Source organism: Dryobates pubescens, chromosome Z, assembly GCF_014839835.1.
Source record: "Dryobates pubescens isolate bDryPub1 chromosome Z, bDryPub1.pri, whole genome shotgun sequence".
Lineage (NCBI taxonomy): Eukaryota > Metazoa > Chordata > Aves > Piciformes > Picidae > Dryobates > Dryobates pubescens.
The window spans coordinates 68,780,947-68,808,189 of record NC_071657.1 but is presented as its reverse complement, the minus strand read 5'-3'; the positions used below and the strand labels follow the sequence as shown (position 1 = coordinate 68,808,189).

At 41.6% G+C, this 27,243-nt stretch overlaps 2 protein-coding genes across 2 annotated transcripts; one reads left to right on the top strand and one right to left on the bottom strand.

Moving 5' to 3' along the window:
• Positions 1 to 882: 882 nt before the first annotated feature.
• AK6 (adenylate kinase 6) lies at positions 883 to 3,133 on the bottom strand. The gene is made up of 5 exons (XM_054178495.1): positions 3,046 to 3,133; positions 2,340 to 2,432; positions 1,955 to 2,013; positions 1,723 to 1,868; positions 883 to 1,573 (listed from the first exon to the last, which is right to left on the bottom strand). The coding sequence occupies exons 1-5, from the start codon at positions 3,092 to 3,094 to the stop codon at positions 1,384 to 1,386; spliced, it is 537 nt and encodes a 178-aa protein (XP_054034470.1). The 5' UTR covers positions 3,095 to 3,133; the 3' UTR covers positions 883 to 1,383.
• Positions 3,134 to 3,360: 227 nt separating this feature from the next.
• Positions 3,361 to 22,868, top strand: RAD17 (RAD17 checkpoint clamp loader component). Its single transcript, XM_054178573.1, has 16 exons — positions 3,361 to 3,428; positions 4,749 to 5,027; positions 6,092 to 6,175; positions 7,628 to 7,784; positions 8,242 to 8,378; positions 9,509 to 9,561; positions 9,655 to 9,780; positions 9,868 to 9,937; positions 12,584 to 12,695; positions 15,401 to 15,592; positions 16,718 to 16,803; positions 17,038 to 17,184; positions 17,716 to 17,862; positions 18,613 to 18,733; positions 19,704 to 19,761; positions 22,289 to 22,868. The coding sequence occupies exons 1-16, from the start codon at positions 3,390 to 3,392 to the stop codon at positions 22,554 to 22,556; spliced, it is 2,076 nt and encodes a 691-aa protein (XP_054034548.1). The 5' UTR covers positions 3,361 to 3,389; the 3' UTR covers positions 22,557 to 22,868.
• The last annotated feature ends 4,375 nt before the right edge of the window (positions 22,869 to 27,243 follow it).

The following is a 27,243-nucleotide window of genomic DNA, read 5'->3' as shown; positions in this document are numbered from 1 at the left end:
CACACCTCGAATACCTGCTACACTACAGTTTTAGGTGCCGCACGGCAAGACAGGCATTGAGGTGCTGGAGCATATCCAGATTAGGGCAACAGAGCTGGTGAAAGTTCTAGAGAATAAGGTTTAGGAGGAACAGCTGAGCAAGCTGGGTTTGTTTAGGCTGGAGGAGGCTGAGGGGATCCCTACCACTACCTGACAGGAGGTTGTAGTTAGGTCCGTTTTGGTCTTTTCTCCCAAGTAGCAAGTGGTAAAACAGTAAGATGCCCTCAAGTTGCACCAGGGAGGTTACATTGGATAGTAGAAGAAAGGGCTTCACTGAAAGGGTTATCAAACACTGGAATAAGCTTACCAGAAAAGCGGCTTAAGAGTGTTTTAAGAGAAGTGGTGCTGATGCAGTTACACTCTTAAGTCTCACAACATTTGAGATTAAAAAAAATAATAATTTTAAAAAGTAACCATTACACTCAAGCAAATAGTTTTGCTACTGAAACACATGTATAGAAAAGGTTTATTAACAAGCACTTTTAACAGAATCTTTCACAAGGCTTTACAAGACACCTTTTCAGTGACGTTACTTCTGCTTTACACAGCCACGCTCTCCTGGAACCCAGGCTATACAAGCTGGTAGAACAGGTGATTGCCAGTATTTTAATAGTAAACAAACTTAAGAGTGAGAAGTACATCCCAAGACTGGGACAGGTGAAGAATACAGAAAGATGAGAACTTAGTGCCGAGAATCCCCATACCAGTGCAGACAGAGCTGACGTTTCCTTACACAGTTCTCAAAGTTATGTGTAACAATTTTCAAATACCTCTCTTACCAAGTCACTTCTCTTCCCTCCACAATAAAGCATTCTCCTTCAATTCCATGACAGATTCCTCCCTCTACACTAACATCCTTACATTCAAGAACAGTGTAGGCTATAGCAGGTTTTAGCCTGACAATTGAGAAGCAGCTTAACTCTTCCTCAGGACAGTCTTTTACCTTTCAGAAATTAAAAGCTACTCAATTGCCATCACTTATCAGAATTTTACAGCTTTCTTGGGAGTCCAAGGGGGAAAGGTGTGGTTTTAATTCTAAGCACCAAACAACTCTCAGTTTGTGCTACTAAGGGCAGCCACATCACTTTCATCCTTTCATGTACTTCTGAATTTTCATCTGTTTTCACATACTTTCATGTATTTTCACAAATTCTGTGTGCCTCTCCCAGAGTCCTTTGGAAGCTGTTCCAAAGCCATATAAGCCTGGCTGTTCTGAACCATCTTCTCAATCCTAGCCATATCATATTACAATGAAATTAATTTTAATTTATCACATGAGAACTGTGAATGCCATTTATTAAACCCTCCCAGGAAGAGATCCAATTGTTAATTTTTAATCAAATGTCAATTGTTCTCCTCCATCCATTGCTCAATCCATTGCATAATCTGATCCAAATTTCTCTCTAGGTCTTCAGGAGTGTTGCTGGGTAACTGGTGCACGATTTCCTTTTTGTATGACAAAATAGCTTCCTCATAAAGTGTCTGAAAAATTTCACACTGAATATTGTCTTGCAGCTTTTTCCCTCTGTAGCCTCTACAAAACAAGAGCAACACCACAAGAGAGTCTTAGATATGGGGCGAACTATAAAGCATTCTATAGGGAATTAATAATTTTTACCCTAGAAAATACTCCAGTGAAATCACACATCAGTAGTTTAGTCATTATTTACTTCACTGACATACCTGCTTTGAAGTCTCTCATACAGAAATACAGTTTCTGTACGAAGTACAAACACTACATGAAACCATCGTTCAGGGAAAAAATCGCAGCCATGATAATCAACAATCACACCACCTGCACTCATTTTATCTTCTAGCTCATCAATTACCTACAAGACAAACAAAGACAGGCAAGTTCATCTGAGATTACAGAAAGTCATAGTACGAAAATAGTAGGTTTTAAAGTTGGACTTACCCTGTCTTCATCCAAAATGGGACATTCATACTCCTCATCAAAACCTTCATACAGTCCTCCTGCAGCAAAAATAATTTGTGGAAGCTTGTAAAGTAACAGTTACTAAAATTATTTGTGCTGTTGTATTTCAGGAGGATACAAACAAAAGACATTGTTTAGTGCAAGAAAAACAGTTTAAAAATCCACATAAGGATAGATTTCTTATTTATTGCTTGATACAAAGTAATGTGCTGTTACATAAATAGATTTTTAACTCATGCCACCAAAACCTTTTCTGCTTCAGCAAATTCATTACATTTTCATTTATTAATAAAACATGCTCACAGTTATATGAAGTAAAAATACCTTAAGTACTTTGATGGGCTGTTTTGTTAATATGGCCTACCTTCTTTTGCTATGTCACCCACATTAATGTAGGTCATCCCTGCTCTTGATGCTAGTTCTTTTCCAAGCGTGGTTTTCCCAACGCCCGGAGTACCTAAAGACAAACCCCCATTTAAAACAGTAAGAGAAAAGCATGCAAGTCCTCTTCAAGTAACCTTCTAAAGAGTTACAAAAAGGAAGCCTTTTTCAGTCAATGCTTTCGTATAAGAAAAAAAAAAAAAAGGGGGCGGGGGGGGGGCGGAGAGGAGGGGGAAGAAAGTTTCGTGACATGGAAAACGAAGTAAGAGCAATGTGGAGAAGTTAAAAGGAAAAAACCAACCCCAAACAAACAACAAACCAACCCCAAACCAACAAACACACCCCCCCCAACCAACCAACCCCAAAAAAACACTATTAAGAAAACGCACACTTTGTGCAGAAGCATTATTCGAACCGGGATCGTGCAAAAGTAAACGTTGCTTCATTTAAAAGCCCTAACTAATAGGGGAAGGCCCCACGCTTTCCCGCAGCGCATCCCAGCACTTCCTCGGCATGGACATCACACCCCAGGCTGTGCACAGGGATGGTGTGTCCCACCTCTGGCCCAACCGAGGTGCCGCCGCGCCTCTCCCAGCAGCCCCGCCAGGACCAAGCAGCCCTGGCACCACCACCGTCCTCCCACTTCGTGCCGTCCCCGTGCCCGGCCCGCCGTTCCCACCGCCTCGCACCGGTGAGCAGAATGTTAGGCCGCCCCATGCTCTTAATCCACACCGCCATCAGCGCCGCTGGTCGCCTAAGAGACACGTGCACGGGGGCCTTCGCCGACAGCGGCGCACGCCGATGGTGTCTCCCACGGTGCCCGCGGGTGCAGCGGGAGGGCGGGCAGGCGCGCTGAAAACAGCTAAGAGCCGCCAGAGAAGCAGGCCGGAACTCGGCGGTCGGGTGTGCGGGGGTTTCGCTCACAGGGGCCTGCGGCTGCCTCTGGCTGTCTTAAGTGCGGTTTCGGCGCTGGGCACCCTGGGAGTGAGGCTTTTCCGTCAGGACCAGCGGATGGGCCGGGCCCGGCCCAAAGATGTCTGGAAGGTCCTCGGGAAGGCAGGCGCCGGCAGGGGTAGGACGCGGAGGGGGAGGATAGGAGCGAGTGGTTCCCGGGCACTCTTCTGTCAGCCGGAGCGGGCTACGGCCCGAAGGGTGCCTCGAGGAAGGTTTCGACATAGGGTTTTGTAGATTCTGGGAAGAGTCCGGCGGTTCTGGTTTCCACGGTTTTTAAGCCTGCTGGTTACTCGTTGGTGTCTCTGTTAGCAATTTCTGTTCAGCTATGGCTGCTTTTTTTATGTGTGAAACGTTTATTTTCTTATCTCCTGGTGCGGCATGCGGGGGGGGGGGGGGGGGGGGGGGGGCAGAAAAAAGAGTTCTTTACCGCGGTATTTTTTTAAGGGCTTGCTAGTAAATATACAAATGTAGCTTAAGATAGCTTTTGTAAGAATAACACTAAAAAACGAACTGTGCAGAGACAAACGTTCTTTTTCAAGTGCTCAGGCTTCTTGCTCGCTGGTAATTTCTTGCCTGGTAATTGTCCATTGCATTAATTTATAAGATATACACTGTAGAGCACTGACAGGCCTTTTGGTGGTTTACCTGTCTATTCTGTTACTCGTGTTTTCACAGAAATATGTTTCAGCCTGTTGTGATTCCTGAAACGTTACTGTGTGATTGTTGACAGTGGAAAGTGTGTGACCACTGGGCTATTATTTTGGGATGATAGGTAGGCTGAAAAATAGCTCTGGAGTTTAAGTTTATGCACATGTCCTAGAAGGCTATTTCTCAAATTTGAAATGAAATACACTATCAGCAGTTTTGTCACTGGCAGACTTTCAATAGAGGTGACAGTCTGCTCCTAGAAGATTCCAAGCTTTCTCAGCAAACAAATAATACTACCTGTTTTTGTGATGTCTAAGTAATTTTTCTCTGCTGTTTTCTATCTGTTAAACACAAATGGCTACATTGTAAACATTAAAAGAAAGAAATCACATACTGAAATGTATACAGAGATGTGAACTTGACCCTAATGTAAAAATGACACATATATGGTATAAATAAGCATGTGTTGTTTTTTCCTCTTTTTTTTTTTTTTTCCTCTGTTTTACTATTCTAGTTTGAATGTTCACAGAATTTTCAACTTGTTTTGATTTTCCAGTTTGCTGGAAAATGCTCTCATCAAAATGTGTAAGGTGTAGCCTTTTTTTAATACTGAAGAGGCATGTGACACGTTCAAAACGCCTAAGTGCCTAAGTTGCTAACTAGTATGTCCTTGCTAATGAAGTTCTTTATGTATTTTTTTATTAAAACCCTCCAGTTTTCTTGAGATAGCTGTACCTAGTTAAGGGAAGGAGAGTGGTAGATTAATAACAAAGTGTTTGTATTTTACCAGGTTACAGATTGGCTGGCATGTTCATTTGATGACTTCTTTGGAAACACAAATACTTCTTCTAGTGCCATTCCTGTGAAGCCACCAGAAGGCAAATCTGGAAGAAAGTGGAAGCAGCAGAAGAATGACCTGTCTTCTGTGCCAGAAACTAGCAAAACCAAAATTCTACCCAGGAAAAGAGTAAAGTCATCTTCAGTAGATCTGCCTTGTAACAAGACCAGACAAAACAGGAGCCCATCTCAAGATGAGCCATGGGTAGATAGATACAAACCTGAAACTCAGGTATGAGAGTTAGTAGTGTAACCTTATGATGTAGAATGTTGTGTTTCTGTTGATAATCTGTATTGGTTAGGCTTTAAGTATATCCTGTTTTATTAGGGCAATGAAGTACTAGTTTGATTTGTTTACTACCTGTCATTTTAATAACCTATCTGTAGGATATGTTTGGGTTTTTTTCTACACCAGCCTTCCTGAGGAGGTAAAGCTACTCATGAGATATTGTTTCCTGTCCATCTACTCCTAAACTTTAGAACCTGTTTTGAATTTCAGCTGGACCTAACAGCTCCAAGTGCAGGACAAGCCACAGCTAAAGAAAGTATAAAGAATTGAGTTTGTGCACTCATGATGGGAAAGATAACAGAAATTATCTTGCATGTTAGTGGACAGCTGTTAGCTCTTCTCTTAGCATGTTTAGAGTACTTGACTGATGGCAGTTTGCACTATTTCTTGCTTGCCTGATGTGTTTTAGGCATGACTTTGTGAGTAGGGTTACTGTGATACCTTAAGGCTTCAAAGAGAAAGGTCTCAAATCTGTAGTAAACCTACAGATCATGGTTCTTCTCATGGAACAGCTTTCTCACAGGGTGTTTCAATGATAAGCAGCATGTGTGTGTGTTAACTGTCTCTTAGATATTAGTGCTGGTTGATGTGAGGAGGTTAGTGTAGTACTTAGTAGTTTATATTTTAATATTTAGTGGCTCATCACTGGAGAGATTTACACATGGTCCAAAAACTTATTTAATGTTTCAGTCAGTAGAGCCTAAAAAGTACCAGCTCCAACAGTAGCTATAATGTCTACTGACCCAAACAGGCAAGTTGTAATGTTGTTACTTCAGGAATAATAAATAGTTTTCCCAGCTGCAAGCACCAGAGAACTGATGGAGAAAATGGGCTAAAGTGTTTATTTTTACCTGTTTCACTTTTGTACTATGTAGGATAAATGTATGTAACTGGAATACACATACATGTTTGTTTATAGTTTAAACAGCATATACTCTGTTCTTTCATCTCATCATTACAGTCTCAAGATAACTGCATGCATTTCATAGATTTTCGTCTTGTTTCAGAATGACCTTGCTGTGCAGAAAAAGAAAATTGAGGAAGTTGAAACCTGGTTAAAAATGCACATATTTCAGAGGCAGCCAAAGCAGGTAATCTCACTAGAAGTGGCAGATTGTAGAATGATCTGGATTCAGTTTAACTTACAGGTAGTGATAGTGTATCTATTTCAGGATAACAAATCTGCTGAGAGCATGGGTTAGAGCTTGGCTGCTAAGAGGTGAAGTCTAGCATCCAGTCAGTTTGTGCCCCTCTATTGTGTGCTTGTAACTGCATTTTGTCTCTCACAGGGTAATTTCAAGTATCTTGGCAAATTTTCAGTTGTGCTAACTTGATGTAATAGGATGCTTTTAACCCTTTGATTGTAAGAGGCATTCTTATGTGTAATTTACTAGTCTTGCCTGAATCTCTTGACAGGCTGGAGAGGTGGGCACAAGCCAACCTCATGAGGTTCAACAAGACCAAGTGCAGGGTCCTGCATCTGGGTCAAGGCAATCCTAGGCACAAATCCAGGCTGGGCAGTGACTGGCTGGAAAGCAGCCCTGAGGAGAGAGCCTTGGGGGTGCTGGTGGACGAGAAGCTCAACATGAGCTCTCAGTGTGCACTTGCAGCCTGGAAAGCCAATCAGATCCTGGGCTGCATCAAGAGAAGTGTGGCAAGCAGGTCAAGGGAGGTGATTCTCCCCCTCTACTCAGCTCTGCTGAGACCCAACCTGGAGAACTGTGTCCAGTTCTGGAGCCCCTATTACAAGAGGGATGTGGAGGTGCTGGAAGGTGTCCAGAGAAGGGCCATGAGGATGATCAGAGGGCTGGAGCAACTCTCCTATGAGGACAGACTGAAGGATTTGGGGCTGTTCAGTCTGGAGAAGAGAAAGCTCCAGGGTGACCTAATTGTGGCCTTCCAGTATCTGAAGGGGGCCTCCAAGAAGGCTGGGGAGGGACTTCTCAGGATCTCAGGTAGTGATAGGACTAGGGGGAATGGAATGAAGCTGGAGGTGGGGAGATTCAGGTTGGATGTAAGGAGGAAGTTCTTCACTGGGAAAGTGGTGAAGCCCTGGAATGGGTTGTCCAGGGAGGTGGTTGGGGTGCTGTCCCTGGAGGTGTTTAAGAGCAGGCTGAATGAGGCTCTGGCCAGCCTGATGTACTGTGGGGTGTCCCTGCCCATGGCAGGGGGGTTGGAAGGAGATGATCCTTGTGGTCCCTTCCAACCCTGACTGATTCTATGATTCTAGTTCAGTATCTGTTATGTTGGTAGTCTACATGGTATGCAATTGAGTAAATGGATATATTAAATGAGAGTTTTGTATATATCCATTTACTCTCATTTGAAAATGAGAGTAAATGGATATATTAAATGAGGCTTTCAGAGTTCTCGTCCAGCTCTCTCTATCTGAATACTTAACAGGTGAATTAATGAAACAAAATATTTAACATAGTTTTTATTGGGAAAAGAAAATCATTAACAGAGAAACTATAGAAGAAGTTTTTATTTATCATGGAATTTATATTTTTCCCCAATTATTTTGGGTTTTTCCTCTGTGCCAGGGTGCTTCTGTTTTATTGCTCACTGGTCCGCCTGGTTGTGGGAAGTCTGCAACTATGCAAATATTAGCAAAAGACCTTGGCATTCAGGTGCAAGAATGGATCAATCCAATATCTTTAGACTTTACAAAGGAAGACTTCAGAAGTATATTTAGCTATGGTAAGTATTTTGTTTGTTGTGTTTTTTTCTTTCAAGTTACTTAGGTGAGTTGTATTCAGTACTTTTGTGTTCGTTGCATACAAAGTCAGATCTGCATCCGTGTAAGTCAGATCTTTAGTGCTTAATAAAAGTCTTGCTTTTATCTGAAAAGATTTTTTGGTTTTTTTTACAGTGTTTACTCCAAAATAATTTGTGATTCAGATCAATACAGGAAGCTAATGTGGCAGCCTGTGTATCATTGGAGCCAAATAAAATAAGATAATTCTGTCTTTCTCTGAGCCCTCTATTGAATTCTGCTCTTTAAAAATTCTCTTATGTATTTGCCAAAGGGCTTGGCTGCTGGTATTCAGTGGACTACTGTCAGAAAACAGCATGTGTGGATATTATTTCTTGTGGATATTTGTATTCTACATGGTGTTATATAGAATACATATTTTAAATTAGTTTTCTTTTTCAGACTCAAATCTCCCTATGTTTCCAAGTCAGGCCCAAGCAGCTCTCTTTCAAGATTTTCTATTAAGAGCAAATAAATATAACAAACTTCAGATGCTTGGGGAGTCTTCAGAAAATAATAAAAAACTTATTCTTGTTGAAGTAAGTGAAAACTTGTAAAATCTTGTTTTGAAAGCAATACCTTTTATTATAATACTCATGTGCTCACTAGCATCAGCTGGTGGATTGCTCTTGCCGAAAGTTAGTCTTTGTTAGTGCTGATGGATTCTATTACTTTTTGAGTTATTATAATATTCTAGAACCAAGTTCTACTTGTAGGTAAATTATGCAAGCTAAAAGGCAGGCAGAAATTGGAGCTTGGTTTGTGTACAGAAAAAAGTAATAACCAAAAAGTAGATATTGAAAAATCATACCTGTATTTCTCTATGATTAGCTCTCTAGAAATATGTATGTGTATAAACTGGAAGTGGGGAAGGTCTCCCACCATTCATTCCTGTTGCTTAAAGATGCAGGAGAGTGGAGAAGATACATGAGAATTAACACGGTCAGAAAGCATTTGACATTCACTATTCCTTGCCCTTAATGCAGAGTGTATTATTTAGGGCAGAGATGTGACCTTTTGGGGGTTTTCTGAGCCATAACAGGAGGTACAGGCGAAAACTTGATATTTACTAATTCAAGAGTGTGTTTCAATAATATTTTCTGCCTGAGAGATTTTAGTATTTTATGACAGAGGAATTTTGTTAATTATGATAGTCAAGTTGTCTGGAAACTTTCAGGTAAAATAGTAGATGAGATTAACAATTTTAGCTAAGTAATGTGATGTACTGTAGAATTTAGGAAGCAAAATTTCCTGTGACTTCATAGAGTCACTTCTTTGCATGGATCATCTCATATCCCACGTAGTATACCCTGCCCTTTTTCTCAGTGGAACTGCTACCTCACGGTAGAACTGTCCTCTCAGTAGAACTGTCTGGCAGGCCTTGTAATCAGCAAAGGCTGTTGGCTTGTAAACAAGGATGGAAACAAAATCTTTCTATTTAGATAATTTGTTTTCTTTCCATAATAAAAGGAAGAAATACTTGCTTTGGGTGGTTGTTGTTTCCCCCTGTGTTATTTTTGCCCTTGGGTATCTTCACTGTTGGCTGCGTTCAAATTGACTTAAACTTAACTAGGAAGAAAGAAATGGGAAGCAGGATTGTGTGCCGTAACAGTCAGTCTTGGGAGAGAACATCTGACTGTAATAACAGCCGTTCATCTGTTTTAAACAGGACATGCCTAACCAGTTCTATCGAGATCCTAGCAGTCTGCATGAAATTCTCAGGTCAGTTGTAAATAAATTTTTAATGGTTACAGTTTACCCACTTGCAGCAAACTGGAGCTGATTCTTGTTATGCTTGCTTATCTTTCAATTTAGGAGGTTTGTTCGTACAAGTAGATGTCCCCTTGTATTCATAATCTCAGATAACTTCAGTGGGGACAGCAACCAGAGGTTACTATTCCCAACGGAATTTCTGGAGGAGCTATGCATTTCCAATATCAGGTAGGGGTTTTTAATTCATTGAAATGTGAAGGAAATAAACGAGAAAGTCGGAAACCAATTTTTTTTTTCTCAATTAAATTCCAACAGTTTCAAGCCTATCGCACCAACAAACATGATGAAAGTTCTTAACCGAATAGCTGCAACAGAAGCTGGTATGGTAAGTTGTCAAAACTGGTACCTTCTGTCCAGTGCTAGGACTAAAGGATTTCAGAATGTTATATCTGAAATATGTTACAGAATCGTAAAAGGGGTTGGAAGGACACTCTGGAGATCAAGTTCAGCCTCCCTGCTAAAGCAGGAATACCTAGATCATGTTGCACAGGAACACATCCAGGTAGATTTTGAAAGCTCCCAGAGAAGGAGACTCAACAACCTCTCTGGGCAACCTGTTGCAATACTCCCATCACCCCCAAAGTAAAGAATTTTCTCCAAGTTCAAGTGAAACCTCCTGTGTTTTAGTTTGTACCCATTGCCCCTTGTACTGTTACTGGGCTCCACGGAAAAGAGCCCAGCCCCATCCTCGTGACCTTCACCCTTTAGATGTTTTATGCATTAATAAGATTCCCTCTCAGTCTGCTCTTCTCCAGGAATAAGGATCCCCAGGTCACTCTGCTACTACTTGTAGAACAGATGCTTCAGTCCCCTAATCATCTTTGTGGCTCTCCATTGGACTTGAGTAGCTCCCTGCCTCTCTTGAAGTGGGAAGCCCAAAACTGGACACAATACTCCAGGTGTGGCCTCACCAGGGCAGAATAGAGGGGGAGGAGAACTTCCTTGACCTGTTGGCCCCACTCTTAATGAACCCCAGAATACTGTTGACTTTGCCATGGCATATTGCTGTGGCTTATATTTGTTAGTGTATTTGTTTAGTACAGTATAGTATCAGGGTTGGAAGGGACCACAAGGATCATCTAGTTCCAACCCCCCTGCCATGGGCAGGGACACCCCACGCTAGATCAGGCTGGCCAGAGCCTCATCCAGTTTCTTTTTAAACACCTCCAGGGACGAGGCCCCAACCACCTCCCTGGACAACCCATTCCAGGGCTTCACCACTCTCCCGGTGAAGAACTTCCCCCTCACATCCAGCCTGAATCTCCCCACCTCCAGCTTCATTCCATTCCCCCTAGTCCTATCACTACCTGATAGCCTGAGAAGTCCCTCCCCAGCCTTCTTGGAGGCCCCCTTCAGATACTGGAAGGCCACAATGAGGTCACCTCAGAGCCTTCTCTTCTCCAGACTGAACAGCCCCAAATCCTTCAGTCTGTCCTCACAGGAGAGGTGCTACATCCCTCTGATCATCCTTGTGGCCCTTCTCTGGACATCTTCCAGCACCTCCATATCCCTCTTGTAATAGGGGCTCCAGAACTGGAGGCAGCACTCCAGGTGGGGTCTCAGCAGAGCTGAGTAGAGGGGAAGAATCCCCTCCCTTGACCTGCTGGCCACACTTCTCTTGATGCAGCCCAGGATCTGAGTGGCTTTCCGGGTTACAAGTGCACATTGAGAGCTCATGTTGAGCCTCTCGTCCACCAGCACCCCCAAGGCTCTCTCCTCAGGGCTGCTTTCCAGCCAGTCCCTGCCCAGCCTGGATTTGTGCCTGGGATTGCCTTGACCCAGCTGCAGGACCCTGCCCTTGGTCTTGTTGAACCTCATGAGGTTGGCTTGTACCCACCTTTCCAGCCTGTCAGGATCCCTCTGGGTGGCATCCCTTCCCTCCAGCATGTCTGCTGCACCACACAGCTTGGTGTCATCAGCAAACTTGCTGAGGGTATTTGGTCTTTGGTATCAGAGCCCCAGACAAGTCTACCAGTACCCCTCAAGAGAAAACAAGGAGCAAAGTGAAAAGATGTTCTGTTTTTAAGCTTAGTTGCACTTAAGGCTTAGTCTAGGTCTTCCAAGTTACTTCTGAAAATTCTGCTCTCTATCACAGAAAGTGTGTGTGTATATATGGAACAAATAATAGGAATAGAACAATTTTCATTATATCCAGCAAGGCCAGAAGAGGCTGTGACCCTGAACACTGTGTTATTCCCAACCTATTTTGATTACTATCAAGTTGACTTGTGAAAATTTGCAAAGGGTTATGCACATTATTAGCTTTAATACTGCTGTAGGAAATACAGCAATGTGCTTAAATGGATTAAATGTGTTAAAGTACTGCTGGTCTGATTAACTATATTCTCATCAGTCCTGCTCTTTTTCCACAGGAAAAGAGCTTAAGTCACCCCTCTCTCCAACATTCCAACCATGTTTGAGCATGCTGGCAATCTCCAGCATTAAAACAAAGGGTTTAGTAGCTATAAACATGCAGGTTCTCCCCAGATTTCATGAAAACTAGACTTAGCACTTGGATATTAGAAGAAACGTCTTCACTGAAAGTGTCCCCAAACCCTGGAATAGGCTTCTCAGGGAGGTGTTTGAAAGACACAGAGATGTGGTACTGATGAACATGTTTAGACTTGAGGTGGGGAGAAAGTTCTTCACAGAGTTTTTAGCCATTGGAATGTGCTGCCCAGGGAGGTGGTGGAGTCACCATCCCTGGCGGTGTTCAAGAGGGGATTGAATGTGGCACTTGGTGCCATGGTCTAGTAGTCATGAGGTCTTGGGTGACAGTTTGGACTTAATGATCTTTAAGGTCTTTTCCAACCTTACTGATTCTATGAAAGTTAGCATGGCTTGAGCGCATGGTGGATGCTCATGCAGTCTGCTCATGTGTGTCAGAGGTGAGTCCCCACAGCCAGAATAATACTCAAATGCTCCTTTTCCTACTTTATCTTATTACTTAGAATGTTTCTTTTCCTTATAGAACAGAGAAAAGAACCATGCTCTTGATAGAACCTCTCTGGAGTTGCTTTGCAGGGGTTGTTCAGGTGATATAAGAAGTGCAATAAACAGTCTTCAGTTTTCTTCTGTGCAAGGTAAATAACTGATTTTGTTAACTAAAGGACTTTTTGACCATTTCTGCTGTAAAGGTTCTATTTGCTGTTGCAGCATAGCTAGGTGAGCTGTCAAAACATTTCTGATGTGCTGCTCTGGAGCAGGAATAAAAGGTACAGAGTTTGGGGGGTTTTTCTGTGGCTGAAAATACTGTTTCATGACTCTTACGCATAGCTTTACAACTAAGTGACATCTGCTATGTATGCATTGATGCAATTTAATGACATGCCATTTTCTTGAAATTTTTGCTACTGGTGTGTGTTTGCTGTTCAAAGCTTTTGTGATGCAACCTTCTTCACATCCTCCTTGCTACCTTTAAAGCATTTTTGAAATACCTTACTGACTTTGTAGACTGCATTTCTGTAATGATTGATTTTGCTTTGGCGTTCCTATGGCTGTTGGTAAGTTGAAAAGCTGTGAGGCAGCATGACCTGCTGTGAAGTTACTGAATGTACTATAGAATAACTTTAAAGCAGAGTGTTTTAGTCTTTTTCAAAGTAGTTGATTGGACAACACTCAAATCAGACATAGCCTGGCATTATTTTTAAGGTTCCAACATTGAAATTAAACAGAAGACTTAACTTTTGTAAGCATTGGACATTAGTATTTGCTAAAATACCTTAAGCTATGAGCAATACTCTGGCTCTTAGATGCTGGCAGCATTTGTATTTGACTTAGAAATAAGGACATGAATTCAGCAGTTCTCTTCAGCTGCATGTCAGAAAGCTAGCAGTGATTTTTACCCATTTTCTCTCCCATCCATGTTGCAAATAGAAAATAAGCTCATAGAATACAGGATTAAATTTAGTTGCAAGTCCTTCTTGTAAGTGGGAGTGTGGTAGTTTGAGTTCTACAGTGTATTAAAATGAACTTTCCTCTGTGTGTTAAACTACATGGACAGAGTCAAGTTTCTGTGTTTAGCAGGTGTGGAACCTAAACTGTTCTGATGTTGTTTGTATTGTTCCTTGTTAATGAGAAAAAAAATAATTCCTGAGTAAAGTGATTTTGATTATAATGCATTAAGCTAATAAATATTAGGCTGGTGATACCTGAGAAGTTTCAGTAGCTCACTGTTGGATAGAAGAATAGAATAGAAGAATAGAATAAAGCAGGTTGGAAGAGACCAAGATCATCGCGTCCAACCCATCAACCAATCCAACACCACCTAAACAACTAACCCATGGCACCAAGCACCCCATCAAGTCTCCTCCTGAACACCTCCAATGACGGCGACTCCACCACCTCCCCAGGCAGCCCATTCCAATGTGCAATCACTCTTTCTGTATAGAACTTTTTCCTAACATCTAGCCTGAACCTCTCCTGGTACAGCCTGAGACTGTGTCCTATTGTTCTGGTACTGGATGTTAAGTAGCTTCTTCTAGAAAATGTAAATAGTCTTAAAATGACCACTTTATGTAATTTTTAATTACCTTGGAAATGTAAAGTCATTCCAGTTATAAAGAGAACAGTCCAGTTATAAAGAGGACACAGTCTCAGGCTGCACCAGGGGAGGTTTAGGTTGGATGTTAGGAAGAAGTTCTATACAGAGAGAGTGATTGCCCATTGGAATGGGCTGCCCGGGGAGGTGGTGGAGTCACCATCACTGGAGGTGTTTAGGAGGAGACTTGATGGGGTGCTTGGTGCCATGGTTTAGTTGATTAGGTGGGTTAGATTGGTTGATGGGTTGGACATGATCTTGAAGGTCTTTTCCAACCTGGTTTATTCTGTGTATTCTATTCTATGTATTGTAACTTGGGAGAAAAGAAAGGCATATGGCTGGACAGCTTCTGTACATGATATCTCAGAATCGCATACTCGAGTCGTACCACACTGAACATTCTCTTCTCACATTATCTAACAGATTGAGAAGAGCAGCCACTAATATTTTGCACATTTTGAGGACACCTCACCCCCTTGTTGATCTCCTGAGAATGCAGTATTAGTGTTAACATCTTGTTCACATCTAGTGCTCACATTTCTTGGTTCACTTGTATACATGTGGAAGCAGGAGTAGTACATTCACTTTGTAGTAGTATTAGGGGGTAAAATGGATCCATGGTAATTATGGGAGAAAGCAAAGGTACTTAAGGGATAAGTTCTCTTAGCTTGATAAGGAACATTCACCTGTCAACTAGATGAAATTGTGGGTCAAAAATTTTGAGTTCTGAATTAGAGCAGAAAAAGGGGTTTATTCCTTGGAGCTCAGAACTTTTTGGGCTGTTGGAAGAATCACCTAAATGAAAGGTTTCCTTTGCTGCCTTGTTTTAGTGTTGAGGGTGTTATACAGACAATGCAAATAAAAGTGAAACTGCTAAGTGAACAGAATGGACTGTACATATATTTGTACTTGTACTTTAAAAAGAAGAAAACTTTAAGAAAGCTGAATTTGGGATGATTCAGAGGTAGGAAGAGTAAGCAAGAATGCTAGGTGTTTTTAAAGACAGATCCTTACTGCTCAAAAAGGTACTTGGCACCTGAGCTGTGGTTTAAGAAGTGGAATGAATCATGCTAGTTTAGGTGACAGTGCACCTATTTACATAACCTTTCCTGTTTTGGTGGTGGTTGTGTGTCTTTGTTTTACCTCTGTTATGTTTGTTTGTTCAGAACATTAGTAAGTTTTCTATTATACTGCTACTTTCTGGGTTCATGTACTTTATCCTGATTGTATTTTTGCTTCTATTGGTAGTCTGCTCATTAGAGAAGGAGTTTTGGTCAAGGAAAAAAAGGAGCTCTACACTAAAATGTGAAGCAGAAGTATCTAAACTAAGAAAGAAAAGTAAATCTGATACCTCAGAAGACCAGGAGATACAAGCTATCGGTGGCAAAGATGCTTCCATCTTTCTTTTCCATGCTTTGGGGAAAATAATTTACTGCAAAAGTAAGAAAACTTTGACTTACTCCTCCATTCAATGAGCAAAGCACAGCACCTGCCATTTGCTAAAAGTAAGGCTTAGGGTGACCTCTAATTTGCATGTTTGGTCATTAATAATAGCAATACTAACAGTAGAAAAACAAGAATGAAAGTTTGTGGTAACTGCCATTGCAGCTGTTTGTATCTGTTAGGTTAACAAACCTTTCATTAAGATGTACTACATGTATGCAATAAAAGTACATACATTTATTCTGTTAGATCCATGTGCTGTTGTGCCACAAAGCTATTCACACAGCCACCACATTTGTGCCTTTGTACAAGAGCAAATTTTTCTTTTGTGCAGAATTAAACATTGTTGTCTGGTTATCTTCTGCAACTGCCTGCCTTCCTAAAGAACACAGAACCTTCCTGCAGCCTCACAGCTGCTGCCTCCCTCATTTGTGTGCCTGCTGTCCTCTCCTCTACTTTTGTCTAAACTCTTTGTTTTGCTTTAGGAGACATGTGTGCTCTCTACTTTCTGGCCTGAAAACTCCTTACCTGCTTCTCTGTCATACCCTATCAGTCTTTCCATTTCTCAGAAGTACTTTCCACCTGGACAGTACTGTTTGTTGTACTTACATTTTTAACATTTAAAAACTACGAATTCATAAGCATTTAATACTTACTAAACAGCCCAAATCTGCACTCAGCTACATCACATTTCCTGTCCACACATCCTTAGTAATTGACAATGTCAGTTATAAAATCACCTGAGAAGGAACACTAAGATGAGTGAATAGGAAAATAAATACGTTAAATTTGTTGCATGAAGTGTAATGTAACTAACAACATGTTGTTTGCTATGCAATATTGACTGCATTATAAGTACCTATGCATGAAGACCTTTGTGGGAACTGAAAATGGTGTGGTCTAATTGCTGCTAGAGTTGACAGTTGCTAAGAATGATGCTCAATATATACAAAACCTGCTATTTGTTAGGGTTACACATCTCCATTCTTGCTCCTCTCTAATTCACATTGTAATTTTGAATATTCAATCTGCAATGTATGCCTTCTGGCTTTTTTGATGATGTGCAGAAATGCAACAGCATTTCTGATACTAAAAGGCTAAAGACTGTAAAACCCTTTCTAGGAGAACCAACATCAGAATCAGAATCTCCTCAGCTGCCTGCTCACTTATCAGAATATCGTCGAGACACCTTGCTTATTCAGCCTGAGGTACATCTGCAGTAATTACTGGATGAAAGGAAACGGTTCTGCCTGTCCCCACAGTTCTGCCTGTCCCCATTCACCTTCTCTGGGAGCAAACCAACCTCCCTTTTGTATAGAAGCACTGCTTTGTAGATCATCATGTGTGCCAGTTGCAAGCCACCTAAATGTATCCTAACTTCTCTAGCATGCTTTTCTTTGTACACTGTGTAGAGCTTGAACTTTTGTTTTTTTCCTAATTAGGTTGTCGTGGAAAAATCACATATGTCTGGGTCCATGTTTAATTTATACCTTCACCAGAACTATGTAGACTTCTTTACTGATATAGATGATGTAGTGAGAGCCAGTGAATATTTGAGCGCTGCAGATGTCCTTTGTAGTAATTGGAATGTAAGTGTCAACTTTTATATACACATAGACTTTTTTGATAGTCTGAGCTTCTAATTTTTTATTTTAAGTGTGTATGAAGGGTGGAAAGCAATTTTTCTGCAAGTCAGAAAGAAACTAGCACTTCAAACTTGCACTTTAGGTGACAGTTGATTGCTAATGTATGCTAAAGTATATCAAGTGTAAAAGAGAGGCAGGTCCAGCTTCTGTCAGCATTTTATTATCGTGGGTTGTAGTGGTTGTAAAATACTCTACAAAGGATTTTTAAGGAGAACAAATTTATGCTGAAAATGTGTTGGAGCCTCTATGCCTTTTTCCTGAAGCAATTGACAATTCAGGTTGGACTCGATGATCTTTGAGGTCTCTTCCAACCTTGGTGATTCTGTGACCTAGCTGCTTTGAGTAAAACCTTGAGAATAATCTAAACATACTCTGGGCATGTCATGTCACTGCATTTACAGAATGTGTTTTAGATCAAATGAGGCACACTGTAGAGAGGCCTTGAGTTCACATAATGCCTGATTTCTCTCTTAGACACAGTTGGAGATGGAAAAATACAGTGCATCTCTGGCTACCCGGGGGGTAATACACTCAAATTCATCCAGAGCTTTTGCCCACCACCAAGGAGGGATGGGGTTTCGGCCTTTACATAAGCCCCAGTGGTTCTTTATCAATAAAAAGGTAAATGCTTGATTTCACTTTTGTGTGTGTTTGTAGTTTTGTTTTGGCAAGGTATGACAAGTGAGTAGTATGGGTGGGATTTGCTTAGAGTGCTAAACTTCTAAAAAGCACTTGATTGAAGAGTTATATTATTCCTTTAATGGTAAAATAAATTAGCAGCCCCTGATGGAGTCTGTGCCCAAGCTAGCATATCAGTGGGAGAGTCTTGATCCTAAGTTAATAGGGACATAATTAGTGCTTAAATACTGTAAAGTATTGCTAAAAGTAAGTTCAAAGATTTTGTACAGTGTAAATCATATTAAACTGTTGTGTAAGTGTAATGAATTACTGCTGGTTCATGTGTGTCTCAGAAATAACTTGTTCAGGAGTCATGATGCTAAAGCTCTTGGCATTTTTTTACATTTGAGCTAATACTTTTCTTGCTGTATCTGCCAAAAATATTGGCCTGGATGGATTGGGAGTTCTATAATGCAGGGATAAATGTCTTAAGTTAATGTTAAGGATCAGCAAAGGGCAAAAAATTAAGGAATCTACCATTTTATTGGACTATGTATGTGAATTCTAGCTGGTTGTCTCTTTTCTCTGATCTCATTTTTCAGTAGGTTGTGGCTAGTCCTCCAGCAGGCAAGAAGAAAGTTTGTCTTGTATGGTACAGAACTGTATGGTACAGAGTGGTACCTACATTAATAATGATTTCCTAGTTGTGGGGTTTTTTTTTCACTTGTGTTTCTTCTTCCTGTAACTCTTCAGTATCAAGAAAATTGCCTTGCTGCAAAATCACTTTTTTCAAGCTTCTGCTTACCACCTGAATGCCTTCAGACTGAGCTACTGCCTTATCTTGCTCTGTTAGCAAATCCAATGAGAAACCAAGGTAAGATGGACTCTCTTTTGTAATGGAAATATGGTGGGGGAAAAAGTGAAACTCAGCATGTCAATGCTATTGGTGCTTTTGCCTCAGTAAAAAAAAAAAAAGCACCCTGGTTTAGTGTGAAACAACATCTAGAATGTTTTTAAAGAATTAAAATAACCATGTCTTTTGGCAGAATTGGGCATATGAGTGTGTTAAGACACGATCCTCATGTTGGGAGTACTGAAAATCATTTTCTTTTTTACTGCATGGATTTCTGGTGTCTGTGTAGTTAAGATTTTCTTCATGTTGACCTCTCGCTCCTTTGCTTAAGGTGCCTGCACATTTTTTTCTGGCTTCCCACATCCTTACTAGCTTGTCAAACTTGGATGGTATTGGCAAATGTACTCATCTTGCTCTTCATCCCTTTTCTTCACAGGGTTATTTAAGAATGTACTGGATACCCCAGGTCCTAGCACAGGTCTCTGCAGAACTGTATAGGCAACTTTTTTTCCCTCTTTTTTCCCTCTTTCCAGTAGCACTGACAGACTTCAAAAGCTTTAAAAAGCTTTTCCCACATAAAGAAAAGAAACTCTGAGCTTGCATTAGAAAAAGTGTATCACCTGAGGTTATTTGACAGCAGAGAGTCCATGTGGAAACATTCACTTTGTATGGTAAATAATCCTCAAATAACAATTTAGAAAGCTGTGTTGCTTATGCTGTGTCAGTTACTTCTAATAAAAGTCTTTGTGTCTTAACTAAGGCCTTAACATTAAGATGAATTCATTTTGTAGGCTATGGAATAAGAACTCTGCAGGGGTAAACAGTTTGAAAATGAAGACTTGCATGTGCTCAGTGTTTGGTATCCAAAACAGTGCAAATGTATTCAGGAATACTTGACTAAACATAAGAAATTACTTAATCTCCTGTGTGCTTAATTGTATGTGCATTATGGTCCATATTCAGTATGACATTGGTGATTCTTTGTTCTTAGCTCAGATTGCTTTTATCCAAGACGTTGGGAGGCTACCGCTGAAAAGACACTTTGGGAGGTAAAGTTGATTTCTGTCTTTTCTTACAGAAAGTAAGATTTCCTTTCTTTCTTGTATTGAAGAAAAAGATCCCTTTCATAGAAAAACATCTTCAGTGTACATCTGTGAGCAGCCTGGCCTAGTGGAGGGTGTCCCTGTGCATGGCAAGGGGGGGTTGAAACTAGATGATCTTTAACCCAAACTATTCTATGGGTAAAACTTTGCCAGTTCAAATCTATTTATCGTTGCAATGTTAGTAGCATCATTTTCACTGTACTCTTAGCTCTTAATCCTTGTTTAACTTTCTTTTCCATTGGATCAAATGCTAGCTCTGTCTAGAGGTATCTGTTTCTCCAGTACATGATCTGAACAAAGTATTTATGTGAGTGTTTATGCAAAGAGTATTGTGCACTTTCCCTGTGGCTTATTGTAACATAAAGCATTAATCTGGAAGTTTGATTCTGTGTTCACCTGCATGTTAGCTAGAGAGAGAAGAAAGTACAATGGGAAATTTGTTCTTGCTTCCTTTGAAGCAGCTGTGTATTTATGGAACTACAAAATATTTTAGTGAGTGCTTCCTCTGAAATTAGCAGCAGTGGTGGTTTGGGTGTTTTGTTTTGGATTTTAATTTTTGCTTGTTGGACTGTTTAAAATAAATCTGTGTTTAGAGTGTATTTTTAAAATAACACTATAGCTGCTGGAGTTCCTCCACCTTAGATGTTAAATACCAAAAAAGTACTTCTTATTTCAGTGGTGAGACTCCAGTGTTCTACTTAAACTGTGTAGTGCATGTCAAGTGACATTGCCTGATGTGTTGTGATTCTTGTGAGCCTTCTGAATCATAGGTACCACCTATGCTAGTGGAGCATCTGTTACATTTCTGTAACTTGGATATCTCTGAAAATTTAAAGAGTTTTAATTGAGATGATTTATTTCTAGTAAGGATTCAAGATAGAGCTGGAATAAGACTTACTCTTTGATCTCTTAATCAAGAGAGACAGTTTGTTAGGGCATCTGACAAAGCATCTCATGTTTGTCACTGTGGAATTTCCTTGTCTGACTATGAAATGCTGGGCTGGAAAGTAAAGGCTGTGTTCCCCAAGAGTTGTATTAAAAGGCAGTTTGGTTGCTAGTCAGGGGGAAAAGGGAAGTCTCTCTCTAGTGGGTCTATTTCTTTGAAATCTCCTTTACCTGAGGAAAAAATGTTAGTTATTTTACAAATTAATTCTTATGCCATTAATTTCATCTGCAGCATGGCTTAAAATATTCATTTTGTATCTGTACTAATAAGTTGTAATTAGGTTAAGTATTAATAGTATTAATGTAAGTTATATAGAGTGTTATTTGAGGGGTAACTTTCTCCTGAGAACATGTCAATCCTTTTATCATTTGTTCACTGGTTTGGAAAGGAAGTACAGAGAAATGGAGGTATTTCAGTAAGCATTTGCTTTCTTCAGGAATCTTAATTGAATGCATTTTGTGTCAATAGTCCTTGAAACAGCTGCAATTAAGTTATCTTGACAGAAGTAGGAATAGTTTATTTGTTTTCCACTATATTTATTAATGGAATGGGAGTGGTGCTGTAGTAAGAAAACTGATGTCATGGAGAGTGCATTGGAATGTGCTGCCCAGGGAGGTGGTGGAGTCACCATCACTGGAGGTGTTTAGGAGGAGACTTGATAGGGTGCTTGGTGCCATGGTTTAGTTGATTAGATGGTGTTGGATGGTAGGTTGGACGCAATGATCTTGAAGGTCTTTTCCGGCCTGGCCTAGCCTGGCCTAGCCTAGCCTAGCCTACTTCATCACTTAGAATCAGTGTCAGGATGAATTTTTGTCAGTAACTGTACGTTTTTTTAATTACCATGTCAAGTAGGAAAAATACTAAAGGAATAGTGGTAACATGCTGATACAGAGGTGCTAGAAGTCCAAACAGTAAGAGAAATTATAAAATCTTTCCTTTCTACTATTTTTTTTCTAAATTTGCCTGCTTCAAGTTAAATTGCTTCCCATCCTAAAGGTTTTTTAGTTTTTCTTGAAAACAGTCAAATATACCGTGGGATGTCACTAACTGTTAGCAGTTCATGTGTGTGAGGACAGCTCAGCAATACCAGTCACCAAAAGGAAGGAACAGTAGGTGCTGGAGACTGACAGAGCATGAACATGACCTGGTATTTTGCTGTTGCCTGTGGGTTGACGCAGCATAGAGCTATCCTTTGTCCCCAGAGAAAGGAACTCCCATGTCTTTTCTGGGCTGTCACTCAAGCTGTGTGCTGTTGAGTTCTATGCACAAGTATCTATACCTGGAAGATGTGCACAGAGATGTAAAAAAAAAGTAATGCAGAAGGTAGTGATTTAAGCACACAATGTCTATAGCTTGAATTACCTGTGACTGATGCAGGGTACTACTGCCAGATAGTGTAGAAGCTGTTTAGCCCCAGTGAAGAAGGGTGACCCATGTGGTACATGGGCAGTCTTTTCTATTACAGTTTCTGTCTGTGGGAGCAGGCATTTCTTGTGGTAACTTACTGCTGCAATGGTAATTTTACAGGTTAAAGCTGGAAACACTTACTGACAAGGATCCTGGGATACCAGACATATTTGTTATCTCCGAAGGGGATCCTGCTGATGTGCATGCTGTGGATATAGCTGCACAGATGGAGAAAAGCACAACAAATGAGAAGGGGCTGGATGGATTCACTCTCTCTTCTAGCCAGTGCAGTGGAAGTGAGCTGCCTTGCAGTCAGCCTGAGCCTGTGGCAGCTCAAGCAATCATGGAGGAAGAAGAATTAAAAATAGAGGAGTATGATAGTGACTGAGTACAAGAAAATACCAACCACTGACTTGCCCAAATAGATGAATATGCTACAGAGGCCTTTGCTAAGGAGAGTATGGTTGGCACAAAGTACTCCTTTAGCTACTTGGATGGACTAAGAGGCCAAGTCTAAACCTGCTGTATTAGTGTAGAAACAACTCTTGTCAGCTTCCTTTTTGCAGGATCAGGCCTGAGCTGAATGCTAAATTACACGTTTTTTCCTTGCTTTTTCTGAGCCATCAAATATTGATAGAAATGGAATAAAAGGTTACTGAAATCAGTTTGAAAGAGACTGTAAATAAGCAGTGTCACTCTTATTTTTTTACACTTTTTAATTTAGTTTGCCATTGTACAGTGTGTTTCTTGAGCACATATTTGATAAGCTGTCAGCCTTTGAAGGTTTTACTCAAATTTACGCCTTCAGAAACTTAGCCCTTCTGAAAGAAGAAACTGAAGGGTACATGTAAAAAGTTTGATACCCCATACTGATGCTGTAAATAAAACTCCTACTGTGTTAATATTGTTTTGTACTCTGCTACAGATTTTTATGTAAGTTGAACTTGTATTGTACAACAGATCATTTTTTTGGTTAATTTTTGGAAGATATTTTCATAACTTATGGAGTGGAAAATACAACAATCAAGTGTAAGTCCTTCTCATCCTATGTGTTCCATAGGAGGTTAATGGGGTAGTGTGCAGTTTTTCTCCTTAAACTGTAGTTATGCTGAATGAATAACCTTGTGCTGGGTAACTCTCACATGAGAGAAGTGTGCTGTAGTTGTGTAATACTTCAGTAGCTGTGGTTGGTCCATGCTACTCAATCTAACATGTGGCTGTGGTCAGTGATAACCAGATAAAAGCAACCCAAACAACTCTGAATGTATGATGTATTTTTGCATTTTAGCAGTTCAGGAGGCAAAAATATTTCTTTAAACACCATATCTTCTCTCAAGGGATTGTGTAGTCTTTCTATCTACAGCTATTATTTAATGTTCAAGAGGGAAATTGCTCCCTTAATTTTGAAGTTTGGTTGTAGCTATAGCCAGTCACTGATCCTCCAGGGATCAGTGCTGGGTCCCATCCTGTTCCAATATCTTTATCTACCTGGACTTCAGCAAGGCCTTTGATAATGTCCTCCACAGCAAACTCCTGGCCAAGCTGTCAGCTCGTGGCTTGGGCAGCAGCACTCTGCGATGGATTAGGAACTGGCTGGAGGGCCAAGCCCAGAGAGTGGCGGTGAATGGTGCCACATCCAGCACACCAGTGGTGTGCCCCAAGGATCATTGCTGGGCCCCATGCTCTTTAACATCTTTATGGATGATCTGGATGAGGGCATTGAGTCCATCATCAGTAAGTTTGCAGATGACACCAAGATGGGGGCAGGAGTTGATCTGTGAGAGGGTAGAAGGGCTCTGTGGAGGGACCTCGACAGGCTGGACAGATGGGCAGAGTCCAGGGACATGAGATTGAACACATCTAGGTGCCAGGTTCTACACATTAGCCCCAACAACCCCATGCAGTGCTACAGGCTGGGGTCAGAGTGGCTGGAGAGTGGACAGGCAGAAAGAGACCTTGGGGGTACTGGTTGATAGCAGGCTGAACATGAGGCAGCAGTGTGCCCAGGCAGCCAAGAAGGCCAATAACATCCTGGCCTGCATCAGGAACAGTGTGGCCAGCAGGAGCAGGGAGGTCATTTTGCCCCTGTACTCAGCACTGTTTAGGCCACACCTTGAGTACTGTGTCCAGTTCTGGGCCTCTCAGTTTAAGAAAGACATTGAGACACTTGAACATGTCCAGAGAAGGGCAATGAGGCTGGGGAGAGGCCTTGAGCACAAGCCCTATGAGGAGAGGCTGAAGGAGCTGGGATTGTTTAGCCTGGAGAAGAGGAGGCTCAGGGTAGACCTTGCTGTCTACAACTACCTGAAGGGTGGTTGTAGCCAGGTGGGGGCTGGTATCTTCTTCCAGGCAACCAGCACCAGAACAAGAAGACACAGTCTCAAGCTGTGCCAGGGGAGGTTTAGGCTAGATGTTAGGAAGAAGTTCTTTCCAGAAAGAGAGATTGGCCATTGGAAGGTCCGGCCAAGGAGGTGGTGGTGTCACCATCACTGGAGGTGTTTTCTAAGAAGAGACTGGATGGGGCACTTGGTGCCATGGTTTGGTTGATCAGATGGTGTTGGGTGTTGGGTTGGACTTGATGATCTTGCAGGTCTTTTCTAGCCTGGTTAATTCTATTCTATTCTATACTCATTACAGTGAAGTTAAAATGTTCTTGACTGTTGATGCCCCTTAAGGCCTTTCCCTGGGTCGGGGTGATCCCTGCTTAGTTTATGTGGTAGCTCCCTCTGGTGGGCCTCCTGTAATTGTGTATCACTGAAATGCCCTCTGATTGCTCCTGTGCTCCTGCAGAGCCTCTAGTGCAAATAACAGTAAGGCATTAGGCAGTAATTTTTCACTCTACAAGCAAACCTTCAAGCTCTCCTTACAGTAGCTTCAGGTAATAACAGTAACAACAGAGTTACTTTCACACTGACTGGTCTATGTTACTGATGGCCTTGCTCTTAACTAGAGCAGGTAGTTAATTATGAATTGTAGAGACTTACCAACTACAGCATGTACAGTAATTTGTGTAAAACCTCTTTCACATGAAAATACCAAAGAGAAAACCCACTCTCTCATGTTTGAATGTTCATGCTCTTGCCTCTGAATTGAAATTACGTGCAAAATGTTTGAAGAGGATGGAAGCCTGAAATTCTTGAAGTGCTGGTAAGCACCCTTTTAAAGGCTGTGCCAAATTAAGTCAGTCCCCAGCAAAGCCAACAGGGGGTGCCAAGGTCCCTTCCAACCCATTCTATTATTCTATGAAAATCTGCAGGTTCCTGCAGTATTGGGGGCTACTGCATCCCAGCTTTTAAACACAGGGCAGTCCAGACTTGTCCTTATAACAGTCTGGCACAGACAATGTCCTTACAGAGACACTGGCACAAATGATGCTTGTGAAAACACTGCAGAGAATGTGGCAGCTACCTCTGTTCAGGGCTTATAACCAAAAATTCAAGAGCCATTAAGGTCTGTTGCAACTGGGTGGCAAACACTGTGGCTTGCTCGATTGGTTCCCATTGCTTTTTACAGCTGTGGAGGTCAGGAGGGGATAAACAACTTACAGCAGAGCCAGTGCAACATTTTGCCCCTAGAGAATAAAATGCTCCTGACAATTCATACTGGTGTTGCCAACAACAAGGACACTGGAAGGCTGAGTGTCCTTCCAGACCTGACCATAAGCCCTCCTGTCCAACAGGATTCTGAAACTCTTGAAACTCTGAAACTCACCCATCTTTTCATAACCACAGTCTCAGAAATTCAAGGAAGAGAGCACAAACAACACAGACCTAACAAGCTGCTTTACTTTCTTTGGACTGTGTCACAGTATCACCAAGGTTGGAAGAGACCTCAAAGATCATCGAGTCCAACCTGTCACCACAGACCTCATGACTAGACCATGGCACCAAGTGCCACATCCAATCCCCTCTTGAACACCTCCAGGGATGGTGACTCCACCACCTCCCTGGGCAGCACATTCCAATGATGAACGACTCGCTCAGGGAAGAACTTTCTCCTCACCCCAAGTCTAAACCTCCCCTGGCGCAGCTTGAGACTGTGTCCCCTTGTTCTGGTGCTGGTTGCCTGGGAGAAGAGACCAACCCCCTCCTGGCTACAACCACCTTTCAGGTAGTTGTAGAGGGCAATGAGGTCCGCCCTGAGCCTCCTCTTCTCCAGGCTAAACAATCCCAGCTCCCTCAGCCTCTCTTCACAGGGCTTGTGCTCAAGGCCTCTCCCCAGCCATATTGCCTTTCTCTGGACACCCTCAAGTATCTCAATGTCCTTATTAAACTGAGGAGCCCAGAACTGGACACGGTACTCAAGGTGTGGCCTAACCACTGCAGAGTGCCAATGCAGACTGATTCTTTGAACTATTGCCTATTAGTGGCAACACTGTTATATAAGAGGCTGACACCCCCCACCACCCCACCCCCCCCACTTGCCACAGCCTAGTTTCAGGGAGCTGTAAAGAGAAAATATGTCTCCCCTCAGCCTCCTTTTCTCCAAACTAAACAATCCCAGTTCCCTCAAATGCTCCTCACAGGACTTGACCTTTCACCATCTTGTGTCATTTTTTGGACACGCTGCAGCAACTCACTGTCTTTTTTTTGTCTTTTTTTTCTGATGAAACAGAGAAATTTGGGGAAAAGGAGGGGTGACCTGTTACTGAAACAGACATTGATACAGGGCCAAGTGGCAGAAACCCCTAGGCTAGAGTCTGCAAAATGGCCTGGTTAGAATTAGAACTAAAAGAGCTCCAGGGCAGGTTTTCATGCAAGCTGTGTGAGATCGAGAAGCGAGTATCTGTGGAGCTGGGATGACATGCAGCCTGTTTTGAGTTGTCTGGCTATGGAGGTAACTGCAGTATCCCTCCCTGGCTGATCAGTGAGAGTGTGCACATTTTGGTTCATCTCTCTAGAAAGGTTATTCCTTAAAGCTTAAGGTTAAATCTTAACTGCTTGTGCAGCAGTATATTCCAAACAGATACTTCAACTTATACCTCACTTCCAACTTGTGTCAGAAGGAATGCTGAGTAATTTTTATTACAACAAATTCACATATTTTGTGTGTCTTTGTCTGATTTACGGGTGGCT